The 24,905-nt window shown below is 32.7% G+C and overlaps 1 protein-coding gene across 7 annotated transcripts; it reads left to right on the top strand.

The window, feature by feature from the left end:
* Positions 1-16,068: 16,068 nt before the first annotated feature.
* Positions 16,069-23,345, top strand: LOC114297551 (phototropic-responsive NPH3 family protein NPY4). Of its 7 annotated transcripts, none has more exons than XM_028241983.2 (6): positions 16,079-16,350; positions 17,588-17,689; positions 18,143-18,321; positions 19,897-19,966; positions 20,375-21,553; positions 22,329-23,345. In XM_028241983.2, exons 3-6 carry the CDS (start codon positions 18,260-18,262, stop codon positions 22,893-22,895), a joined length of 1,878 nt encoding a protein of 625 aa, XP_028097784.2. In that variant the 5' UTR covers positions 16,079-16,350; positions 17,588-17,689; positions 18,143-18,259; the 3' UTR covers positions 22,896-23,345. The 7 variants fall into 7 exon arrangements, with proteins under 7 accessions (XP_028097780.2, XP_082750933.1, XP_028097784.2 ...); XM_028241980.2 differs by having other exon boundaries at positions 16,089-16,350; positions 17,588-17,888; XM_028241984.2 differs by lacking the exon at positions 16,079-16,350 and adding an exon at positions 16,362-16,576.
* Positions 23,346-24,905: the final 1,560 nt, after the last annotated feature.

Here is a 24,905-nt window from a genome sequence, read left to right as displayed (position 1 = left end):
TCAAAAATGGGGTGTCTACAGGGGGAGATTGTTAGGTTCCTTAGTCTTGTCAATCTCGTGGACAAACATGTTTTATTGAGTTGTAATTTTTCTTAGTTTTTTGTCTTGCTCACTCGAGCGAAGGAGTTCTCACTCGAGCGAAAGCTGCGTCTGTAAAAAACTTGAGAAGGATGATTGTGCATTCGAGCACAAGTAGCGTGGCTCAAGCGAAGCCACTTAAGGAAAACATGCGTGATTGGTTCCTCGCTCGAGCGAGAGAGTCTTCGCTCGAGTGAGCTTTGCTGTCCTAGTTTTCTATAAATATTAGTTTTCGTCCAAAACTAGGATTACGTTTTGTGATCTACTTTAAGGTTTTCTAAGGTTTTCTTTTGGAGTTTTTCTTGATGATTTGATTAAGTATTAAACTCATGATTTGAGAAGCACACATCAAGGAGGTTGATTGTTCATATTCAAGAGTGTTCTTCTTTGGTGGAATGTGGAGATTCAAAGTGTGAAGTATCAAAGGAGTTTGATACTGGTACGTGGTCGTTAATTCGACAATAGAAGTTGTGGATTCAACTTCAATCTAATCAATTCTGAGATGAAGGTTGCAGTGAGAGATATACAACAGATTTGAAGACAAATTGGAAGCATTTGGGTAATTTGTTTGTTATCTTTGTAATTTTTCTTTCTTCAGTAGTGGATTGATTAAGTGGCGTTTCGCCCGTAGTTTTTTTTTTATCACAATTGAAGGTACTTCAATTGTTGTTTTTCTACGTAAAAATCGTTTGTGTCGATTTATTGTTTTGTTTCGAAAACAACAATCTAAATCACTCTCATAAGAGCTTGTTGATTTAGATTGTGAGTTTTGTTTGATTGGGAATTGGAATAATTAAATCTTGATCTAATCACGAATCACGTAGGTTTTTCACAAGGGAATGAGCTCGACTGATGAATGTAATTCCAGCTACGCTAGTGCGGATGGAATTAAGGGGCAATTGAGAGAGATATTTATGAGCTAGCAATGGACCGGGTTAGTTTGGTCATTAGCCGAGGTCTCTACTCGGTTAGACGTTGGGTGCACATTAGACCGAGGACTGAGTCCGGTCAACTTGTGACTAATTTGGGCCACTACCCCGGCGGAGAAGTGTGTTCAGCTGAGTTGGATGGAATTTGTCCTCAGGAGACCAGTTTCTATTGAGCAGGAGGCCGGTCGTGACTATGGAGCTCGGTTGGGCCCACATTAAGGACTGACCGATGATGCTTGACAGGTAGTATGGCGCCAACGGAAGGGGAAGCCGAGGAGGCGAGTATAGCTTGGTTGGAAAAGCTGGGTGGCGTAGAGGAACCGCGGGAATAAGAGTTTGCCATCCGTACGTGTCAATACCGTTTGGTGGTTTCGTCATTTTGTGTTTAGCTATATTTGTGCTGATACGTGGGAGAACGTGAGAGGAGAACGTGTTCACGCGTTAGAAGGAGGACAGACAGAGGGGTGCGCGCAGAAACTATATAAAACAATGCTGAACCTCTATGCACAGGCCTGGGAAAAACATCGGGTGATTAGAGCTCACCTACCACTTTGTCTCCCCTTTCTCTCTCTCTCTTTCTCTTCCTCTTTAAGGGTGCTAACTTGACCGTCGGAGGGGTTTTTCGGCAACACACCCGCCAGGTAGCTCACCGTAGTTGTATTTTCAAGTTATTCGGAGCGAAGCGAAGCTTGGACACGAGGAGAACGGACATAAACGAATATTTGCTCCCCGTACAGGAGTGTATAATAGAACGACCCATTTAAGTGAATCTTTGTAATTAGAAAGAAAATTCTTAACAAAGGGGCACCATTACAATTTTAAAGAGAGAACTTTTATAATTTTATAAAGAATATATAAGACATAATTTGTATATATTAAGATACTAGTAGAATTATCAAAAAATTCAGGGGACACGGACCTCTTGGTCCTTCACTAAACCCGTCCCTTGATTGAGACACCTACATACATGGTCAGCCATTTATAAAAAAAATTTGTACACTCAGGTTTTCTCTCAACATAATAACATTTCTAAATAACAAATTTGAGAAGAAAAACAAATAAAATTGTTAAGTGGCATATACACCTCAACAGGTATTTTATGGTTTGAAGTTTATAGCAGAGATCAATTTTTGTGTTGAAGCTTTAAATCTTCTTTAATATACAAGTTAGCATAAAATACAGGACACAAAAAAAATGGCAGGAAGCTTACTCTCTTTACATATCAGAGCCAGGTTTCGATCCTGGGACCTGTGGGTTATGGGCCCACCACGCTTCCGCTGCGCCACTCTGATGATTGAGATGTTTCTGTACTAATTTAATACTTAATGGATTACTGAAATTTGCAAAAGATACCAAGTGCTGTAGTATTGTTTTCTTTTTCTTTGTTATGATTTATATATTTCAAATCATTTATCAATTGGTTAGCACATGCTTTGCATATAGTTTTTTTTTTTTTAATTGAATGATTGGGTTGAATTAGGAGTTTTTTCGTATAAGAATTAGGACATTTCATTTAAAAAAATATATGTGACTTTTTAAATGTTTGTCTCAGAGGAAGTTGAAACCTTAATAAAAATTATAATTAAATTTAAACTAATTTTTATTTGATGGTAGGAATAAAAATTATTGCAATGCAAATGTTATAAATTCGAGTTAACTAATCTTAATCATTTTTTGTTTTTAATTTGATTGTATGTATGATGATCGCATGGTTCAAAAAATAATCACGCGCCTTATAAAATATGAAAACGAAATTGTATTAATCGCACACACAAAAAGGGATGTGGCTAGGAATTAAAAAAAGAAATGAGAGAGAAGGTGAATAAATAATACAAAGACACTGCTATATATCAGTTGTTTTTTTTCTCACAATTTTGAATAATTGAATTGCATAGTAATATGTTATTAGTTTTTGTTAATTGTATAATAATTATCTCTAAGCAAAGGTACTAATTATGAGTATTCATATAAAAGGTGATATAACAAAAAATCGGTGACATATAACATTTTTCTAATATAATTTTTTAAAATAGAATAATTAAATACTTAAAATGACAAATTAAAATAGTTTTTTTTGAAGAGAAACGCAAAAGAAAATAATGATTTAAAAATGTAATAACATGAATGGGTTAAATTGTTTTCCTCATGTCTCCGCCCCTATTTTTCGGCACATCATTTTAATGATTTTTCAGTTATTTAATTTTAAATTTTGATTAATGTTTGTTCGAAAAAGTGTTTTTGAAGAGAAAAGGAAAAGAAAATAGTGATTTAAAAATTTAATAACATGAATGGATTAAATTGTTTTCCTCATGTCTCCATCCCTATTTTTTGCCACATCATTTTAATGATTTTTTAGTTATTTAATTTTAAATTTTGATTAATGTGTGCTCTAAAAAACTAAATCAAATTATAGTTAGTTTTTGCAACACACATCAGAGACTGTTTGATTAGATCATAGTTTTAGTTCATATAAAAAGGATGCTAGTTAAAAAGGATTAAAGTGCAAATGATCATAAAAATATTGATTTAAAGAATAACCCCAAAATAATTTTTATTTTAATATTTACCACATTTTATTTAGGGCAAATTACACTAGCAATTCCCATAGTATGAGACTCGTGTCACTTTGGTCCATGACTTTTTAATTGTGATACATTTGACCATGAATTTTGAATCTTGTTCCAAATAAGGACAATTAAAGATATTATTGTTTAATTTCAAGGGCAAAATTGTCAATTTAATAAAATATAAACTAATTTGACAAAAATAAATGTCAAAAAAATATTTTTAATTTTTAAAAAATTATTTTTATCCACCAATGATAAAATTATGTAAAATTGATAAAAATTAATAAAAATTACACGATTAATTTTTAAAAATTAATTTTACATGATCATTATCCAAATATATAATAAAAATTAATTTGATAAAAAAAATATATAAATGTCTAAAAGATTTATCAATTTTACATAATTTTATTTTTAGTGGGTAGAAATAATTTTAAAAAATTCAAAAATATTTGTTTGACATTTATTTTTTCCAAATTAGTTTATATTTTATCAAATTGACGATTTTACCCTTGAAAAATCTAATGATATCTTTAATTGTTCTTATTTGGAATAAGATTCAAAATTCATGGTCAAATGTGTCATAATTGAAAAGTCAAGAACTAAAATGATATAAGTGCCAAACTATAGGGACTATTAGTATAATCCGGCCTTTTGTTTATTACCACATATGGTTCACCCGCCGTGGTTTTTTTTCACGAAATTAACATAAAACTCATTGTACTGATTGCTGTGAGGAATCATAGAGATATATATATTAACACACAATAAAGCAAAGTTTAACTGTATACAAATGAGCCATTACCAACATTCTAGAGACCTTTACAATACTTATATAATCAAAGTAACCAGTCATCCATTTTATGTCATCTACCCTATACATCGTGGGTGTTTGGAAAATTACTATTTTAATACGTTATTTTAGTTTTTAATTATTTTAATAGGTTAAAATTTTTGTATTTAGAAAAATGATTAGATTTTTAGTAGTTGAATGTGATGTTTGTGAGAGAAAAAATAAAATAATTATGAGTTTGATATGACATTTTGTCTTATTAGCTATTTTAGCCTATATAAGAATGGCAATGGGGCGAGGCGTGGCCGGGGATCACACTCCTCGTCCCCGATCCTCGAAGGTGTTAAATTCCCCGTCCCCGCCCCCGATCCCCAGCGGGAAACCCATCAACCCCCCCGCCCCCGTCCCCTAACAGGGATCGGGTTTCCCCGACCCCGAAAAATCCCCGAACATACAGTGATCTGTGAATAGTATTTCCAGTTGTTCCCATGTCTTTACATTCAAAAATTGACACTCAACATTGCAGCATCTGCTCCAATTCTTCAAATTTCACAAAAAGATTTGAGACTCATTTTTCAACACATAAAAGTTGTTATATTGATCTGTTAAAATTCTTACAACATCCCAATCCACAAAACAGTAGCACAACAAAACCATTTTTGACTTGAGAACCTTGTTTTCTCCTCATTGATAATAAAAATGCATTCACAGTATATTCAGCACAGTTTGGAGAATCATTTGCTGAGCCAAATTCGCAACACTGAAAAAGTCAGATCTTTTTTATTAACTTATATGAAAAAAAGAAGCATAATACATCGGATTTCCATGACAGAGACATCATAAAATCAATTTTAGTTGAAGAAGCAATAGAGTGGTATACATCAAGGTTATAACTCCCCGTTATCTTTTTCGATTAGTAGCAAAAAATAAAAACAGAGAGAGAAGAAAGCAGTGATTTTTTTATGGAAACCCTAGATCGAAACCGAAATCGTTGAAAATTGATCAAAATTGACCCAAAACCCTAGATCAAACCGAAATCGTTGAAAATAGATGATGGAGAGTGAGGGAAAAAACAGTGATTGAGGCGAGCGGTGAGGGAGAGAGTTCCCTTTGAATCGGCGGTTAGGGAAGAGCGAGCGAGCGAGCGGTAAGGGAGAAGGAGAGAGGCGATGGTCGTGTGTGAAGGTGCAGGAGCTGACGGTCATGTGTGTGTGAGGCGAGCGGTGAGGGAGCTGCAGCGCCGCGTGAGAGCAGAGCAAGGAGAGAGAGAAAGAGACGAATGCTATGTGTATGTGTGAGTGCAACCAAACCCTAAAATGGGCCAACAACACAGAGAGACACACATATATATAGACAGGGGTATAATGGTAATTTTACTTCGGAAAAACGGGGCGGGGACTGGGGCTGGGGACGGGGCAGGTACGGGGCTGGGAAACATATCACCGTCCCCGGCCCGAAACTTATCGGGGATTCATTTTTTAATACCATCCCCGGCCCTATGGGGATTATTTTCGGGGAAAACCCGTTCTAATCGGGATCGGGGGGTCGGGTCCCCGTCGGGCCGGGTTTAAACTGCCATCCCTATTTGTCTTCTTCTTCTTCTTCTTCTTTTTTTTTTTTTTTTTTTTGGTGTGTGTGTGTGTAGATTTTAGCCTAAAAAATGTTAAAATTTTTCTTGCTAAACATATCCCAACTGATCATATTAGATCCATTAAGCTGCCGAACTAGCTCTTGACTGTGAGTTAGCACCTTGATAGCTTTGATCCCACTGAGAATGAACCATCTCACAGCTTCCCAACATGCTCGAGCTTCTGCAACAATGGCTAAGGATGCAAAAAATGAAGATCTCCTTTTGAAAATCGGTTGCCCTTGATAATCAAGCCAGACCAAGCTGCCCCTCCTCTAAGAGTCTGCTTTTTCCATGCTCCATCAATGAAAAATCTATCAATATATAAATGGGGACACCATGAAGAATTGTTAGCAACGGTAAAATGATGCTCCTGAGAGGGAATGAAATCGTGCCTCATAAAAGAATTTATATTTAAATTATCCCCAGGCCACAGCATTGAAGCTATAGCATTGAGCACCTCCACAGGACCCGTGACCACATGCTCAAACACTGCTCTGTTTCTAAATAGCCAGATACCCCACAAAATCTTAATTGCTTCCACAATTACCTTCTCATCAGGTGCATATTTAAACTAGTCGAGCAACCACTCCTTAACCGATTGAGACCAATTGCTGTGGTGTGCCACAATATATAGTAAAAAAAATTATATATATATGACCATCCTAACATTTCACTAAGTAATAATCTAGGAACATTAAATTAGCAATGGCAACAATTCTAGGGCATAAACGCCTCCAAGTCTGTTGTACATTTTTTTTTTCTCCCGTAATAAAAAAAAAAGGAGTTGCGCAGTTTTCACGAGTCTCCAGTCTCAGGCTAAGACATTACTTGAAGCAACGTATAAGAACACCACGTTGAGGGGCGATGGAGGATCGAATCCGGTGAAGCCGATCCCTAACCACCTAACCCACCCCTTAGGGGCACGTGTGTTGTACATTTCTTCAATGTATTTCATTTGGTTAGTACAAAAATTTATTAGCTAGGAGGGAGTCTGGGATGATCAAGTTTTTGTAATAAAATTTGGCGTTTGTTAATATTTTCTAAACGTTTCTCATAAGTTATGCTGCTACCAAAGATCAAATAGCTGAAATAATGAAATTGAATTTACTATTTGGTGAGTTTAATAGTAACCCTTCATTTGAGAATAACCTTGTTAGTTTGATTTTTTTATTTTTTGGTTATTTTAATCTGGTTAAAAAAATTTCATTTGAGAAAAACTTTTGACTTTTTTTGTATTTTTGTGAGAGAAAAAGAGAAATGATAATGGTTTGAATGTGACATTTTGTCTTATTAATTTTTAGCCTCTTTTATTTTATTTTTATATTTAATGTATTTATGAATATAGAAATTAAACACATAATGAACATAAATACACATGAATATATAAAAATTTATAAAATATCTTAGTGGGATTTAAATTTTTTATCTGATTCATTCATGTGTATGATATATGATTCGTTTCGTTTCTTTAAATGATTCAATGCGTATTTTGAGTACTTAGATTGTTTGGTTTGGATTTTAAACTTGTTTCATAAATGTTTTCTAAAAAATTAAAAATTAATTTCATGAAAAAAATGAAAAATGAAAAATTATCTATCATTTTTATATAATTTTATATTTTTGAAAGGCAAAAATAACTTTTAAAATTTTAAAAATATATTTTTTAATATTTATTTTTATCAAACTGGTTTCTGTTATTTCAAAAATAATATGAAAATTTTCACAAAACCAGACAGGGCCCATTGTGGTGTATTTTTGATGAGCAAAAATGCTTTAGAGCTCTAATATAGGAGCTCTAATAGCTCTAATGGGAAGGTGGGTCCCACCTTGATGTGATGTTTGTGTCTTGTTTTGTTTTTGTTTTTTTGTTTTTTTTTTTACTTTGACACATCATTAGAGCTCAAATTAGAGCTCTATATTTAGAGCTCTCTATCATTTCCCTTTTGATGAGTCATGATTAGGTCAACTTCCCGGCGATTTCCAAAATTCTCCCCGGTGTTGACTTCAACCAGGCTTCGAAAGCAAACTTTCCCGTGGTGAAGAACTCTGCCTCGGTCCAACTGGGGCTGTTATTGGGCCTCATAGGCCAATCATGCGCCTCATATAGGCTTACTTCAATAATTCCAATAATTCATATTATAAATTTTTTTAATGAATCATTCGTATAAAAAAAATTAAATTGACAATTACAATCACATATCAAATCACATTTGTTATAAAAATTAAACCAGTGTAATTTTGAGTATAGATCATCTATTACTTTAAAAATAAATATAATCCGATTATGTATCGATAATTTTTTTTTTTTTTTTTTTTTTTTTCATGATTGATCTGTTTAAAGAGGCCTACAATCTGGATCATTGGAAATGAGTTTAGAAAAACATTGTTGCCAAATTTTGACAATTTAGCATTGAAGATAACATACCATTAAATTGTTTTACTAGAAGAATTGATTTCATTTAGGACAATGGCCATATTATGAAATGGCTGGAATGCCCCATTACCATTTCTCTTGCAAAACACAGACTTATTAAATCACAGGCACACCAAAGACTGCAATAGAAGGGAACCTCCATACATGGATGAACAGAGCCATGTCTTGCTGTTTCTTTCTGGTATTAAAACAAGTCAAACTAATCGAACTGTTTGGTTAGTCAAAAATTCACTCAAGATTAAGGCCAAGTTTGAGAACTTGTAAAAAAATCAAAAAAGTCAAAAAATTACTTAAAAAGTTAAAAAGTTAAGACTATTCACCAAAAGTCAACAATTACGGCTGGACAACTCCCAATTCGAATTTTTCCCTACAAATCAATTTTTACAATTTTTTATTACACATTTTTCTGTAAAAAGTAAAAAAGTTAACCCAAACAGCCATATTTTCAACCTCAATTTTTATTCTAAAAAGACAAAAAGTACACTTATTTAGGATACCTCAAACAACCCCTAATTTGTTATATGTATAATAAGTTAAATATATTTTAAAATTTGTTAATTTTATGAGCTTATATATATATAATCAAATTATTCGAACTTGACTTGTAATCTGAAATTTACTTAAAAAATAAATAAGTCAAGTTTAAATAAATTTTAAAACTCATTTAAATTTCAATTTAAATAACATATTATTTATCCGACTCAACACAAGGTCTTTAGACTTGTCTCTTCTTTCTTTTTTTTTTCCTTTTTTTTTTTTTTCTGTTAATATTATTAAATGGTCATCCATAAAAACATCTCAATTAGAGAAGGTTGGTGAAGACCGAACACAAGCAGCTAGATCACATGTTCTGGTTCCAAGTTGGTATAAACTAAACACAAAATGACATTAAAATCGTTTTTGAAAGAGACGCTATTAAAAGCACAAGCTTTTTATTTTAAGGAATTAAGGGCATGTTTGATTGGGTGGATTAGAGTATGATATTGGGATTGTTAATCCGTGGATCCAATTATCCTATATTTGTTTTAACATTTTGGTTTAGGATTATTAGTCCAATGGATAATTAATCCAACAAATTTGTAGGATTATTAGTAATGGGATAGGGGTGTGATTATTAATCCAATGAATATTAATCCAATTGGATAGTGAATACCACACTAATTTAATAGGATTATTAATACTTCACTATTAATCTTATGGACACAAGCTTGTGACGTATACTACCATTGTGATCATAAAACTTCGAATCAGAAAATGTAGGATCTATAAACTTCCACGAGTCCCACACACATGTTTTAGATCACTTCATGTGATTTTAAGACCTCAAACTAAACCTTATTATAACCCAAAATAATTCTTCTAATTAAAATGATGCCGTGCGTAGAATCTTATCTAAGATTGTGATCAAATTTGAGTTAGATTAATGCTTTATTTGGATTTCAAATTTATTAAAAAAACAAAATGAAAAGGATTTGGAAAAAAATTATTTATGTTCTTGTTCTTCACAAATCTACTCACTTGGCTAGATTCTCTTTCATAAATAGAATAAACACGGGCAAGTATTTTAGTTATGAATAGACAAGATTTTTTAAACATATATGATTTATTATCTGTTCTAATGTCACATTAAAATGTTAACTATTAAACTCATTTAAAATTTTAAATTATTAAAAAGATTGTTAATTTTATTATTTATATTTTTCAACAATAACCTAATCATTTTTTATTTTTATTTTAAGATTTTGAATTTGTTAAGAGACTTTTCTCTGATTTATTTTTTTTAACTATCCACAAATTCTTCTATAAATTTAAGATTTAAACAAGGTCTAAATATATAGTTAATTAACATTTTTTCATGAATCAACTGACCCTTGAGTAGATCCAGCTTTGACATATAAAATGAGTTGGGCAGTGAGGCTCTTAGCACAAAGCAAGATTTTAATAAATCTAAGGCTTATCATGGGAATGTGTTTAAGGAGGAATATGAGAGATAAGTAATGTTAGGTATCATCAAAATGATCATGAAATGTATTAAATTACATAAATAAAAAAATATTATACACTAATCAAGGGATAAAAACTATTCATGAAGCATTTCATGATATTTTTTTCATAATTCCTTATATTATTCGATATATATATATATTTATATAATAAGAAGCGTTTGAGTGCGTAAAATGCATATCATATATATTTGTATAAATTCTCATAAATATATATAAATTATCCTGTAAAATTAATAAGTTTTCAGAAATATACGTAGATTGTAATTTTTCAAACTTTTATAAATTAATTTATGTATACTTATAAAAATTTATACAAATATATATATGATATACACCTACACAATACTGGTGGTATGGGGTTTTTCTCTCTTCTTTTTTTCTTTTTTTCTTTCTTTTTTTTTTTTTTTTCATTGATTTGTGGTCCCATTAAGGAGAGGGAATTGGAGCATTGGCATGTGATGTTGAAGGAATAAAAGGATTGGATAAAGTAAAAAGTGACGTGGTCACCATTTGTCCACTAAAGTGAAAGGGGGAAGATGCTCATCATTGTGATTGGATGACCCAATAAACAAATGGGATGATCGTATGAAACTTTGCAGCCCACTCTATTAAATTCCAATACATAAGCTTGATAATTGGGAATCTTACCACCAAACTCTATATCATCTTCTTTAAACACAAATGAACATAATTTTGTTTTTTAAAATAAATTGTTCATGAATGCATAAGATCAAAGCATTAACTGTGCTAATAAGACGAATAAATTAAACTCATATAGGTTAAGCTAATCTAAATTCAAGCACATTCTTGGTATATTTATGTTATCTTTTTATAATTGAATTTTCATAAATGCTGATATTTGAATTGTCAAATAAAAACATGGTTTGTATTTGCTTTTTTACTAAATGAAGTAAGAATAATTTTTAAACTTGTATAATAACCATGCATAATATGAATAATATAGAACTTGAGTTATTTGTAGCTTTAATTAGAATCACAAATTTTAATAAGGATGCCCATGATAACAATTTTTTTTTTAAATAATAGACAGTGGATTAGTTATACAGAGAAGTATAGCTTTGTATAAAACAATATTTTTAATTATGGCTACTCAATGTACAATGTTCAAAAACATAAGAAATACAAAGTGGGTCGTGGCTGAGTCCTAAAGTGTGAAGTCATGAATGATCCATGTGACACCCATAGTGTGGTCCAGCCCCATAACACAAATACCACGATAATTGCAAAAATTATCACCATATATTCATGTCTTCATCTTCTCTGTATTTATTGTTGAAAATAAAAGAAAGAAATGTAATCATAAATGGATTTTTATGGATTTTTTTTTTAGGAAAATATTTGATAATTCAAAATTTTGTAGCTCAAATGGCTTAAATTTGTTAAAACGACGTCGTTTTACACTCATTTACACTCAAAACGACGTCGTTTTGAGTGATTTGAGCCATTTAAACCACAAAATTTTGAACTATCTAGCATTGTTATTTTTTTTAATATGATTGTACGATTTTAGTTTGTTAGTAAAGCTAGATTATAATTAAAGTCAAATTCTTAACTTTTCCTTTTGCTGCTCCATTAGTTCAAATACCTTTTCCTCATCACACTTTAACTTTAAGTTGTAACTATTACAAGATCATTGATCTACTGGGGGAAACAAAAGTCTAATTTATTATGTTACGATAAAGAAAATATCAAATATATATATATATATATAATTTTAATTTACTTTTCATATATTTTCTCAAACTTGCATAATTTTTTTTTTATATTTTTCTATATACATCAAAATTATTTTTGACTCAGACAATTAGCATTGAATAGGCTTTAATTAAAGTTTAAATAATTTTAAAATTTCAATACATATTTCACATATTTTTATATTCTTTTTATATATATCAGAAATAAAAATTCCAAACAACATTTTCTACTTCTATTGTATAATGTTTGATATTTATAAATGTATTAAAATAAATTTTTTTAATATATATTAAAATTATAATTTTTTTTTGTATTATTATTATTTTTAGTTAAAATAGCGTTAAAATATTAATACAGTTAAATTACAATTAAAGAGTCCGTTGTTATTTCAACGGTTTGAATCTCTGACCTCTTACTAAGGTTTCTTTTGGCATTGATTAATATAATTAACTTTTTTATGTTGAGACTTTTTTAATCTGATTTTTTAAGTCTCGTTTGGTTTTTGGTTTGAGATATTTTTTTGATTTTTTGAGAAAACAAAATATAATGATTATAAATAAAAAATAATATTTTATTTTATTAACTTTTGTGACCAATTTTTTCCTTTTTATAATTATTTAGTCTCAAAATAAATACCAAACCAAAGCTAACTAAACCCAAAGATATGATTACTAGACTATTGAATTACACCCCAATTGTATTATTTGAGGATTCACAAATGAAATGGAGTGAGTTTGTATTTGATAGAGGGGGCAACAAAGTTGGGAGATATGTCAGAGTGGCGTGCCTTCATACTGTAGGGAGAGAGAGAGAGAGAGGTGTGGGTTGGGGGGCTTCATTGGCCACAGGACAGCTAAGAAGCCACTCCGATTCTTGTTAGAGATTAAAAACAAAAAGGTTTTGAAACCTTAGTTTTACCTTTTAGTTTGTATATAAGGTTTGTTTCTAATTTTTAAAAATTAATTTTACGCTTACTTTTAAAAACTTGGTTGAATATAGAAAAATTTAAATTAACTGGCCGTCTCATCGGACGTCCTATCGAACGTCCCACCGATTGATTAGAACAGTACAATTTTTTTTTTTTTACAATTGACACATGTTATTTTTTATATATTCAACAAAAAAATATTTTCTGAATTTTTAATTTTTTTTATGATTTTTAATAAAATTTTGAGTTGTATGTTTGGTTATGAGTTGTAAGTTTTTGTATCAAATATTACATGCAACATTAAGCCTGCGTTTGGTTGTATTTTGTAAATGTGATTTGAGAGTATGAGTTGTATTTTGAGTTTATAAGTTGTAGAATTATGATTTGAGTGTAGAAAATTTGTTTGGTTATGGTTTTTAAATAGAGTGTTGAATTGTGTTTTGAAGATGTATTTTGAATTAAGTTTTAAAAGTTTGATGTGATATGTGAAATGTGAAAATTTGTTTGGTGATGTGTTTTGAAAATAGTTTTCAAAACTTAATTTAACCAATAATTTATCATCAAACACACAACTCATATATCGATATCCATATTTTTTTTGTCAACAATAACAACCAAACTATTTTTAAAATACTGAAATTAAAAATTGATTTTTTTTGTCAATTAATTTTTTTTAGTATTTTTTTTGAATAATTTTTTTTTCATAATAATTTTTCCATTTTAAAATAAAGGTTCAAACAGTTCTCTTCGTGCATAATATCAAACAGTTCAAAGTAGAGAAGTTGGCAGGAAGGGATGACCGGTGGGATGACCTGGGGGATGACCGGCCGGATGACCCGGGGGACGACCGGCCGGGTGTCCCAGGTACTGCGCCTTAGGTTTTCTTCGTGCAAAGGTTCGAACAGTTCGGAGTTTAAAATACCAACAAATCTGAAATGAAAAAAACTCGTCTACAAATTCTCAGAAATCATTTGGGAACTAATTTCAACTTCTCTGAAATCATTTATATATAACAGATGAAGATTGATTTACCAGATTAGTGGGGAAAAGGTTGAAACAGTTCGGGAAAATCGGAAAACATCTGAAACAAAAAAAAAAAAATAGTCGGCTACACTTCTCACAAAAGATTTGAGAACTGATATCGACTCGTCTGAAATCATTTGCACATAATAGATGAAGAATTTATTTACCAGATTAAGAGAAAAAGAGGAAGAAGACAGACACGTTGAAAGCGGAAAACTGAACTACGAGATGCCAAACGGATTTTCAAATTGTAATTAGAATTAACACGCGGAATCAACTTTTGAACATCATATCCAAACGTCATGCGCGAGCTCACGTGTTGAAAATTGATTTGAATTCACAACCAAACAGAGCCTAAAAATTCTCCACTCAATTCAAAACTCTTTTCAAAACTCATTCATCAAACAAATTTTCCACACTCAAATCATAATTTCAAAATTCACAAACTCAAAATATAACTCCTATTCTCAAATCATATTTAGAAAGTTCTACCAAACGCTACCAATATTTACCAATAAATTCTATCTTATAAATAAGTATTTCAATTAGTTTCAAGTTTTTTTTTATTAATATGTTAAATTTTACAAGTAGAGAGCTTCTTTTTGTGTGGTCTTATTTTTTTATTATTTTGGTAGCGTTTTGATAGACAACTGTATCATTTTATTAATGTGACAGGTATGATGTGATACTCTAATGTGACAGGTATTAATATGACATTCCAAAAAAAATAAAATACTCTTTAGTGTATTTTTTTTTAAATGTTACAACATGGTAGGTATTATGTGATACTTCAAAACTTTTACTCAAAAAATAAAAATTAAAATTATTTAGTGTATTTTTTCCAAATGTAACAACATGACAGGTATGATGTTACATTTCAAAAAAAAAAAAAAATTCCTTAATGTACTTTTGTTAAACGTGACAATGTGACGGGTATGATGTGACACTCAAAAAAATTAAAAACCCCTTAGTATACTTTTCTCAAATGTAACAACGTGACAGGTATAATGTGATACTTTAAAAAAATAAATAAAAACTCATTAGTGTACTTTTTTCAAAGTGACAGCGTGATGGATATGATATATCACTTTAAAGAAAATTAAAAACTCTTTAGTGTACTTTTTCGAAACGTGATATGTGGCACTTCAATATGACGGATATGATGACACTGTAAAAAAAATTAAAAACTCTTTAGTGTATTTTTTTTTCCAGATGCGATACTCTAACGTGACGGGTATGATGTAACACTAAAAAACTTTTTAGTATACTTTTTTTCAAATGTAGTAGGCAAATGAGTCATTACATATCCAAAAAGACTAAATGGATCCAAAAAAAAAAAAAAAATGAGACTACATATATTACAAATTCAAAATATGAGATGTATTGATTAATCTCTCTAAAAAAACCCAAAAAAATTGAAAATAAAGGTTTTTTGTTTTTTGTTTTGTTTTGTTGGGTAAATTACACTTATATCCCCTGAGATTTGAGTTTAATAAATATGACCTCCTGACGTTTAGGAAATTATACTAACCCTCTGTCATCGTAATTATTTAGACGGACTAAAAATATTGAACTCATGCACTCTCTTTTTTTTTAGGCCAAGTTTGGCAATTGCAAAATAATCCATCTTTTTATCTTTTTTCCATCACATCACCTTTCTATTTTTTTGTATATCTTTTCGTAAAAAGATAAAAAGTGTACTTATTTAGGTCATCCCAAATAACCCATTTGCTTTGTTTTACTTTTTTTTTTTTTTTTCCCTTTCCTTTCCTTTTTTTTTAAAATGTAATTTCTTTTATTTTTTTATTAAGAGTTGTTATCTTTTATATAAGTAAGGATTTGTGAAATGAAACTATTAATCATAGAGATAGAAATGTAATTTTCAAAACGTGAAGGCTTTGATCCATCAAGGTGTCAAATGTAATTTACCCTTGGTTTTTTTTATGTATTAATATAAGCAAGTATACATGAATAATGGGAATTTATATTCTGGGTAATAAAGCTTTGGTCGACAAAAGAAAAGGAGATGAGAAAGGTGTTTGGGGGGTTGTGGTGGTGGTGCATGCAGATTCTAAAGAGATGAGATGATGAGACGTTGGGAACATTCTGAGCTTGGCTTTTTGTGTAAACATGGTGTTTGCTGGAATGCCTGTGAAAAAGATGAGCCAGCGACAACTCATCTTTTTAGTGGGAGAGTTTTTGTGTGTTGTTGTTGGGTGGTTTCTGCCATAGGCATTGGTGGTGGGGTAAGTGTTTCTTGGTTTTGTCCCTCAGATTCTCAGATAATACTTAGTACTGTAGTTGGGTTCATGTACTCTGTATTCTGCTTTTTCTTTTTCTTTTATTTTTGCCCCACTCGTGAATTGTGGAGGTTTGCATTAGCACATATGGAGCTTTAACTGGTTCTTATCTGGGTTTTAGTTGTCACTGATCAGGTTGGAGAGTCTCTTGTTTTCCTCTGATCTTCTATGGGTATGTTTCAGAGTTTTGACTTTTTTTTTTTGTGTGTGTGTGTGTGTGTGTGTGTTGAGTTGTTTTCTTTGTGTTTGGATCTTCAATCTTTACTATCTCTCTCTCTCTCTTTTTCTTTTTTCTTTTTTTTTTTCATCAAATTTGAGTGAAAGATTGTTTAAAAGATTGATATGATATGGAACATTCCGATCCATACTTTCCCTTTTCAGCAAAAAGTTTTTTTTTTTTTTGAAAAATTCCAAACTTATGTAAAAACATGCTCTAACCATTTTTTTTTATTTTATGAAAGACAATTATCTCCAATCTTTACTCTTTTTTTAATTTCATCAAATTTAGGTGAAAATATGATGGTTAGAATTTTGGGATTTGGTAAAAAAAATTGCCTCTTAATTTGATACAGATTTGATGAATTAGTTAGAGCACATTTGTAGTCATTTTTTTCATCAAATTTGAATTTGTTGAAGGAATGGAGATGCTCTAAGTATATTCAAATTTCGGACTGGTATAGTTGTTAAAAGAGAGGATTTGCTGATTTTAGACCATTTTCTGCTTTGGGGCTATGTTTACCATCTTGCATTCTATTGTGTGAAATTAACATGTGGGGATGTTTTTGGGTCGTGTTTTCAAGCCAAACATGTGTTCTTGTGGCTGGTTTTTGGTGCTTTGTTTGGTCTGTTCTGGGGTTGGTTATAATGTCAAGTGCTGAGTTTTGGTTTTGTTTTGGGCAATTTTCTTTCAGTTTCACTTGTGCCATAAAACAATCTTAATTAACGGGTTTAGCCCAGTTGATCAGAGTCTTTACTGCTGAGGTTAAGGGTTTGACCCCATCTGCTTGTGGATCATCTCTCTGTTGTATCATGATTTTATAAAAAATAATTTTGTTGATTGTAGTGTTGGACTGTTCATCCATGTAAATTGCTTCCCATTATATTCCAACTGTGATGATTATTGTCTACCAATTTGGTGTTTTATTCAACGTATACCAAGTTGATGTTTTGTTTTCTATGGCAGGCTTATGAGTAAGAATATGTGCAAAGAATTGTGGATTCTACGGTTTGGGTCTTGAAATCTTGTGCATCATAGGATTTGAGACTCATACATAGAGAATTAGAGGTGTGTATAATATATACACATAATATAGAGAGGTTAAGATAAACAAATAAGGGGAGGTTTGATGTGTCAGTGGTGAGCAAGTGGGGGTGTCTCTTGTTTTGAGAATTATTATAGTGTTTGAGAGGGTGTGGCTCTGTTGTTTATGTCTCCTAGACTGACCATTTGTGCCCGGGGTCCGTGGGCTCTGTTACCAAGCTAGGTAACAAACTCTTCTTTCAGTCTCTTCCCATTCAAGAGAGCAATTTGTTAACAATTCACAACACCTCCCCATTATCTCTCTTCTCTCTCTTTCTCACTTGCCTTGATTTGTGGGAAAGATTCCATCGTACTAGAACATAAACCACTTTTTCACCTTTGATCCATCATTTTCCATTCGTTCAAACCCATCACATTAAAGAGTTCAATTCCCACTTCTGAGGTTTTTCTTTTCTTTTCCGGGAATTTCTTTTGCAGCTTTATTCTCGGGTGTATGAAGTTTTGATTTTCCGTCGTGGTGGTGGAGGAATTGCTGAGTTTGTTGAATTTGGGAAGTGGAATCTTGGAGGTGAAACTGATCTTTTACTATCCAAAATGAAGTTTATGAAACTTGGATCAAAGGCTGACTCATTTCAGACAGATGGAGACAATATTAGGTCAGTTTTTTTTTTTTTTGGTTTGTAAACCCTAGTTACTGTTATCTTTTTTTTGCATAAACTATATTTTGGATGTGTTAATGCTGTTGTGTTGTCAATCACTACTCTCCATAATAAGCTTATAATGGGGCCTTCCTTTCGGTTGGATTTATTTGTCTATATATGTTCTCTTTTGTACAATATGTCTTTTGGGTCCCTCCACTGTTATGAAGCAGACATTGTTTTTTTCTTCTATTCTTTGATTAAATGTTCCTTATCACTCTTTGATTCTGACTTTTGACCTAGTATCACCTCCAAGTTATCAATTTGAAACTGGTAGCCTTTGCAAACAATTGTTCTATAGAAATATATTGATCAACGAAGGAATGAAATTTGCTGCTTTATTTTGCTACTATTATGAATTATCAATTTATTTTATTGATTTAGCATTTGAATGGAAGGACTGATTTTTGTTCTGATAATTGACGTGTCAATGGTGGTGAGCTGTTATGCTTTATTGATTTAGCATTTGAATGGAAGGGCCGATTTTTGTTCTGAGAATTGAAGTGTCAATGGTGATGAGCTGTTATTCTGAAGTGACGTCCATTCTTTTAGTGATTCCTATTCAAATATCCTTCTCATCAAACTTCTCTGAAGTATAATTAATATGATATCTATTTACATTCAGAATTTGCAAAATTCTTCCCAGTTTTATATTTACTGTATGTGGCCATTTTCATTATCTAAAAGGTTTCCAGAGAAAAAATGGTCGTGTGACAAAGCATCACTCTTAGAACCTTTTGGAGTTTGTAATAAATGACTGTCGATGGTCTAATAATTGGTGTGACAAACCATCCACTTTGGTCGACGGTGCTGGTTTGGTTTTATAACTCTATACGACAGTCTTAGTAGAACCTTTGGAGTTTGTAATTTCAACTTTGATGTCTATTCAAACTCACACATCTTGATCGATTTGTCCATGGATATGGAGTCACATAAAACTACTTATTCCTTGGAGTTAAAAATTGGTTATTTTGTCATTAACAGAATGTATGGAAGTCAAGTGAAGTATGTGCCCACAAATTTGAGTTCATAATGCAGGGTTTTTGGGGATTTTAAACCTTGGAAGCCCTTGCAGTGATTGGAATTAGTTCACTTATTTCTTGCTATACTTGTCTCTCACCTGGTAGACATCCATGATACTGCAGTTCTGAGCTTTCTAAAAATTTAATTAGCATTTATCCTGAAAAAGGGAACTGTCCGGTACAAGGTTCTCTGCCAGTTTAACGAATTTTTTTGGTACTCCAAAATTATTTTTAATTTTTTTTATGAGACTGCCCTCAAACTTTGGGATGTACTCTTGTACTATTAAAAGGTGGATTCTTATCCTTGTTTTTGTGTTCATTTTCCTTCTAAATTCTAGTTAACTTTGTGATATCATGAAGCCCTACTTTGTTGTTGTGTTTCATCAATTGGGAGTATTGTCTAACTTCATTCTGACTTGCAATGTTTTTCTATTGAACAATCACATTAAGATTTCCTCGTGCTGCTTGTTCATACATAATATAATAACTGGAGGATTGTTTTTGTGTCCAGGTATGTCGCAACCGACTTGGCAACTGACACAGTCATTAATGTGGGAGAGGTGAAATTTTATCTACATAAGGTATGAAATCCATGCATACTTGTGTAGAGTTCAATATGTATTGATTAAATGGCTTACTACATTTTAAGGTCAAATTTGTGCTGGTAAAAACTCAAAAAGGCTTGCCATATGTGAACAAATTAAAAATACAAACCACATCAGCCAATTTATAATTGTAAAGCCAAATAGAAAATCTTTGATTTCTAACTTTCTCTGGTCTGATCATTTCTAGGTAACGTAATCCATATTGTATCTGGTAGCAGCTCAACCTATTTAACCAATTAGATATGTCCGGCTAGTAATAAAGGCATGATATGGGAGGAAATTGAAAATTATTAATCATCATTTCTCAAATCTAGTCTATGTATTTGTGTGCGCTTTAGTTTTATATGTATGCTATCTAATAACAACATATTGCATGTTCCGTAGTTTCCCCTCTTGTCCAGGAGTGCCTGCTTGCAGAAGTTGGTTGCAGATGCAAATGAGGAAAGCAACGATGAAATCTGCATCCATGAGATTCCCGGTGGACCTGCCGCCTTTGAAATATGTGCAAAATTCTGTTATGGTATGACGGTGACTCTCAATGCATACAATGTGATTGCAGCTCGTTGTGCGGCAGAGTATCTGGAGATGTATGAAACTGTTGAAAAAGGAAACCTCATTTACAAGATTGAAGTCTTCCTCAATTCAAGCATCTTCCGGAGTTGGAAAGATTCAATCATCGCTCTTCAAACTACAAAGTCTCTTCTTCCATGGTCTGAGGAACTAAAGGTAGTCAGCCACTGCCTAGACTCTATAGCTTCCAAAGCTTCTGTGGATACTTCAAAAGTGGAATGGTCCTACACCTATAACCGGAAAAAACTTCCATCAGAGAATGGAAACGATCCGCACTGGAATGGGATGAGAAAACAACAGATTGTTCCGAAGGACTGGTGGGTAGAGGATATTTGTGAGCTTCAAATTGATTCATATAAACGGGTCATAACAACGATTAAAACAAAGAGCAAATTGTCCAGTGATGTGATTGGAGAAGCCTTAAAAGCATATGCCCTGAGAAGGTTGCCAGGGTTTCACAAAGGTACCATACAAGGTGGGGACGCCATACAGAATCGGTCGGTGGTTGAGACCATAATTTGGCTGCTGCCCGATGAGAAAAGCAGTGTACCTTGTAGTTTCCTACTCAGATTGCTACAAGCTGCTATTGCATTAGAATGTGGAGAAGTAAGTGGAAATGGGCTGATGAGGAGAATTGGTCAACAACTTGATGAGGCCACGGTGGCTGACCTCTTGATTCGAGCGCCAGTTGGGGAATCAACTGTATACGACATTGATATAGTACAAAACCTAGTAGAGGAGTTCATAAAGCAGGAAAAGAGCAATGAGACTGATTTTCATGACGGAAATGAATTCCTAGAGATTCGAAGCCCTGCGTTTGTTTCAGATGCTTCCAAAATGAAAGTTGCTAAGCTCATTGATGGCTACCTTGCTGAAATTAGTAGGGATCCCAATTTACCTTTGTCAAAATTTGTAGATCTTGCACAAATGGTATCAGCCTTCTCAAGACCATCTCATGATGGACTTTACCGTGCCATTGACATGTATCTTAAGGTAAATTCCTACTTGCTTTTCTTTTCCTGTTTTTTTTTTTTTTGGGTGGGGGGTTAAAATACACCCATACATCCTGAAATTTATGAAAATTACAAATACTCACTTTATATTATTGAACTTACCTTAATGTCCCTTATCAAAATTGTTGGGACGCAAACTTAAGCGCAAAAAAAGTTTTACAATTCTACCATCCCTTGATTTTATTTTCATGTGCATACCCCGGCTTTCTCTCTCTTCTCCCCCACTTCTCCATGGCAATCACCCACCTCCACTTGTCACAAGAAACTGCCACCTTTAAGAACCCTTATCAAGGCAACAACCATGGCAACCGACCAGGTGACCCACCACGACAACCACTTCCATCACCCATATGATATAATTTGTCTGTGATTTTTTTTTTTTGTGTGGTCATTTTTGTATGAATTTGCTTCACCACAATGGATTTGGTATTATTGTATAGAACATGTATTGGGTTATAGTTTTGTTACATTGTGGGTAGTATGAAGGAGCCTTTTGTAGATTAGAATTGAACATCAGATGACATGTTATCCCACCATAACAAATTAATGGAAAATCACCAGTTCGCTCGCATGTATGACATTTGCATTGCAGGCAACAATAAGCTTTGGCTTCTTTTCATCCAGAAGCATAACTTCTATTTTCCCCAAATTCATGTCTTGGAAATTTTCAACTATGAATTCATGGTTAAATATTCACTGAGAGAGGGCAATGGCTTCTCATTAAATGCTTATTAACTGACCATGTTGTTGTGTAGGAACACCGGGGGATAAGTAAAAGTGAGAAAAAAAGAATTTGCAAGCTGATGGACTGCAAGAAGCTATCAGTGGGTGCCTGCATGCATGCTGTGCAAAATGAGCGGCTGCCCTTGAGAGTTGTCGTGCAGGTTCTCTACTTCGAGCAGGTCAGAACCACGACATCATCTGGCGGTTGCAGTACACCGGACTTGCCGTGTTCCGTCAGAGCTTTACTACCAGGTGGGTCCTATGGGAGTTCAAGATCTGCAACAACCAACACAGAAGATGACTGGGATGCTGTGGCAACAGCAGAGGAGCTTAAAGCTTTGAAATGTGAAATTACTACTCTAAAGTTAAGGGATGGAGGATGTGGCCTTGATGGTACTAAATTGAATGGTGAAAAAGTTGTTGTCGACAAAGTGAAAGGATTGCCCGTGTCAAAGAAGAACTTTTCGAAGTTCTGGTCGAGCAAAGACAGACACAGCGAGAATAGCAGCTCAGACACATCAGATAGCCCTGCTTCTTCTTCCAATGCGGAAGAAATGAAGTCCACCCCTTCCAGAAGTAGGAGGCAATATTTGTCTTAGTGACAAACCAAATTGCAAAGGGGAAATTTGGGGTTTGAGTAAGCCTGTGAAATTGTATCGTCAGTTGACAATTTTTTGAGGAATACCCGGGCATGTGGTTGCAAAGATGAGCAGCCTGGGGGGTTTTGAGTTTTGTTGGTTGAAGTATTCATTGTAATTTTGTTGTTTCCGAAAGAGATATATGGAGGTCATGATTATCTCTTACTGATCATTCTGTTTCAGAGATGGTACTCACAAAATGATCAGTTTTGATGTAACCACAAGTGGGAAAAGGGAATGCTAGGTTTTGGCACTGGTTGTTGATTGTGGTTCTGTTAAATAGAGTTATGAGGATTTCTCTTTCTGCCATTCTCCAAAACCCGAAACCCTATTCCGCAAATGGTGCAGATACGTTACTTAATGGATTTTTATCATTTCTATTTGGTATACGGAATTGAGATTTTCATATCATTTCATTTCATTTCATTTGTCGCTCAACCTACAAGTCAGGACTGGAGTTTTCTTGTTCCCTAACAAAATAGAAGAAGAAAAATATATCAAACTAGAAGTGTATCATAATAAGGCTATCAACACGAAGATAAATTTAATTTGGCATAATCGTCACATTTTCAATTAAAATAGAGTAAATGGACTGTTATTAGCCGGAGCGGACTTGACAAATTGAGCCCAATGGCTGACCTAACTTCTTCTTCTTCGTTTATTTTATTTTTATTATTATTATTATTATTATTATTATTTTATGTCTTGTATCATGATTAAAAAATATGAGCTGAGCTCCCTTTAGTCTGTGATTAGATTGGAAGGTATTGTTGAGTTCGTGGGATGTTCACTATGAGTCCTGTTTTGATAATTTAAATCGTTCAATGTGTAAAATTCGTCGAGTACTATATGCCTGTAAAAAATCACGTTAATTGGATATCGATAGCTATCTCATCGAACATATTTTTGTCAATCGTTTATTTGTTCATCGTTTATTTTTTTTTATATACAAAATTGATTTGATCACGTAGCTATCGATATTTGATCAACGTGATTTTTTTACAGATGTATAGTACTCGATGAGTTGTATACATTGAACGGTTCAAATTATCGAAACTGGACCCATGATAAATCTCTACAGATCCAATAATATCTTCTAATCCGATCACGAACGAGAGGAAAGCCAGCTTCAACAAATATATCATAAGAATTGTAATGCTAATGGTTGACCTATTAGATATGGTGCTTACTTATCACACATATGTCTGAGTTCGAATCACACATATGATATAATTTATCTTACTTTTATTCCACTCCCAATAAATGTGTACAAAAAATGAATAATAAATTGTAACGTTATCTTTAAAGTTGAATTTACGAAGGATTTGATCAAGAAAAGATTAAATGGAAAGATTTTGTGAATAAAAAAAATTATATTTGATTCACTTTTTTTCTTACCTTTTCAGTTCCCACTATAAATTTAATAGTCAAATGTAATTTACAGAAAAGACCATGACACTGTTTGTAATTTTAGATTATATTTGAATCTTATATTTATTGATAGAAAAGATAATATAATAGAATAGAAATTTAATTGGGAAAATTAGTCTACCATTTCCCTCCAATTTTTAGTAATGGAATAGATCCACAATGTTTTCTTTTGTAATAGAAGGTCCTTCATCCCTATACCCTAATATCACACATACTCTCTCATTCTCTCTATACTCTCTCCTCTCTCTCTTCCTCTCTCTATAGGGTTTCCATTGGCGCAAGAGAGAAGAGGAAGATGATGAGGATGATGATTGCTCCGATGAAGATTCCGATCACTAACCATAATCAGAGAACAAATATGAAGATCGGCTTCGAGAGCTCACTATTCACAACAATGTGTTTGTATACTGTTATCTTAGAGTGAGAAGACTATATGTGTAAATATATACACTCAATTTAACCCTGTCTCTTACAACACAATTCTATCTGGGTTATTCAAATCTAGCATGTTAATTTCCCAAGCATTCACATTTTTCAATT

This window comes from Camellia sinensis, chromosome 1, assembly GCF_055761805.1.
Source record: "Camellia sinensis isolate YWXY chromosome 1, ASM5576180v1, whole genome shotgun sequence".
Taxonomy (NCBI): Eukaryota; Viridiplantae; Streptophyta; class Magnoliopsida; order Ericales; family Theaceae; genus Camellia; species Camellia sinensis.
This window is presented reverse-complemented; position numbering and strand designations above follow the sequence as displayed.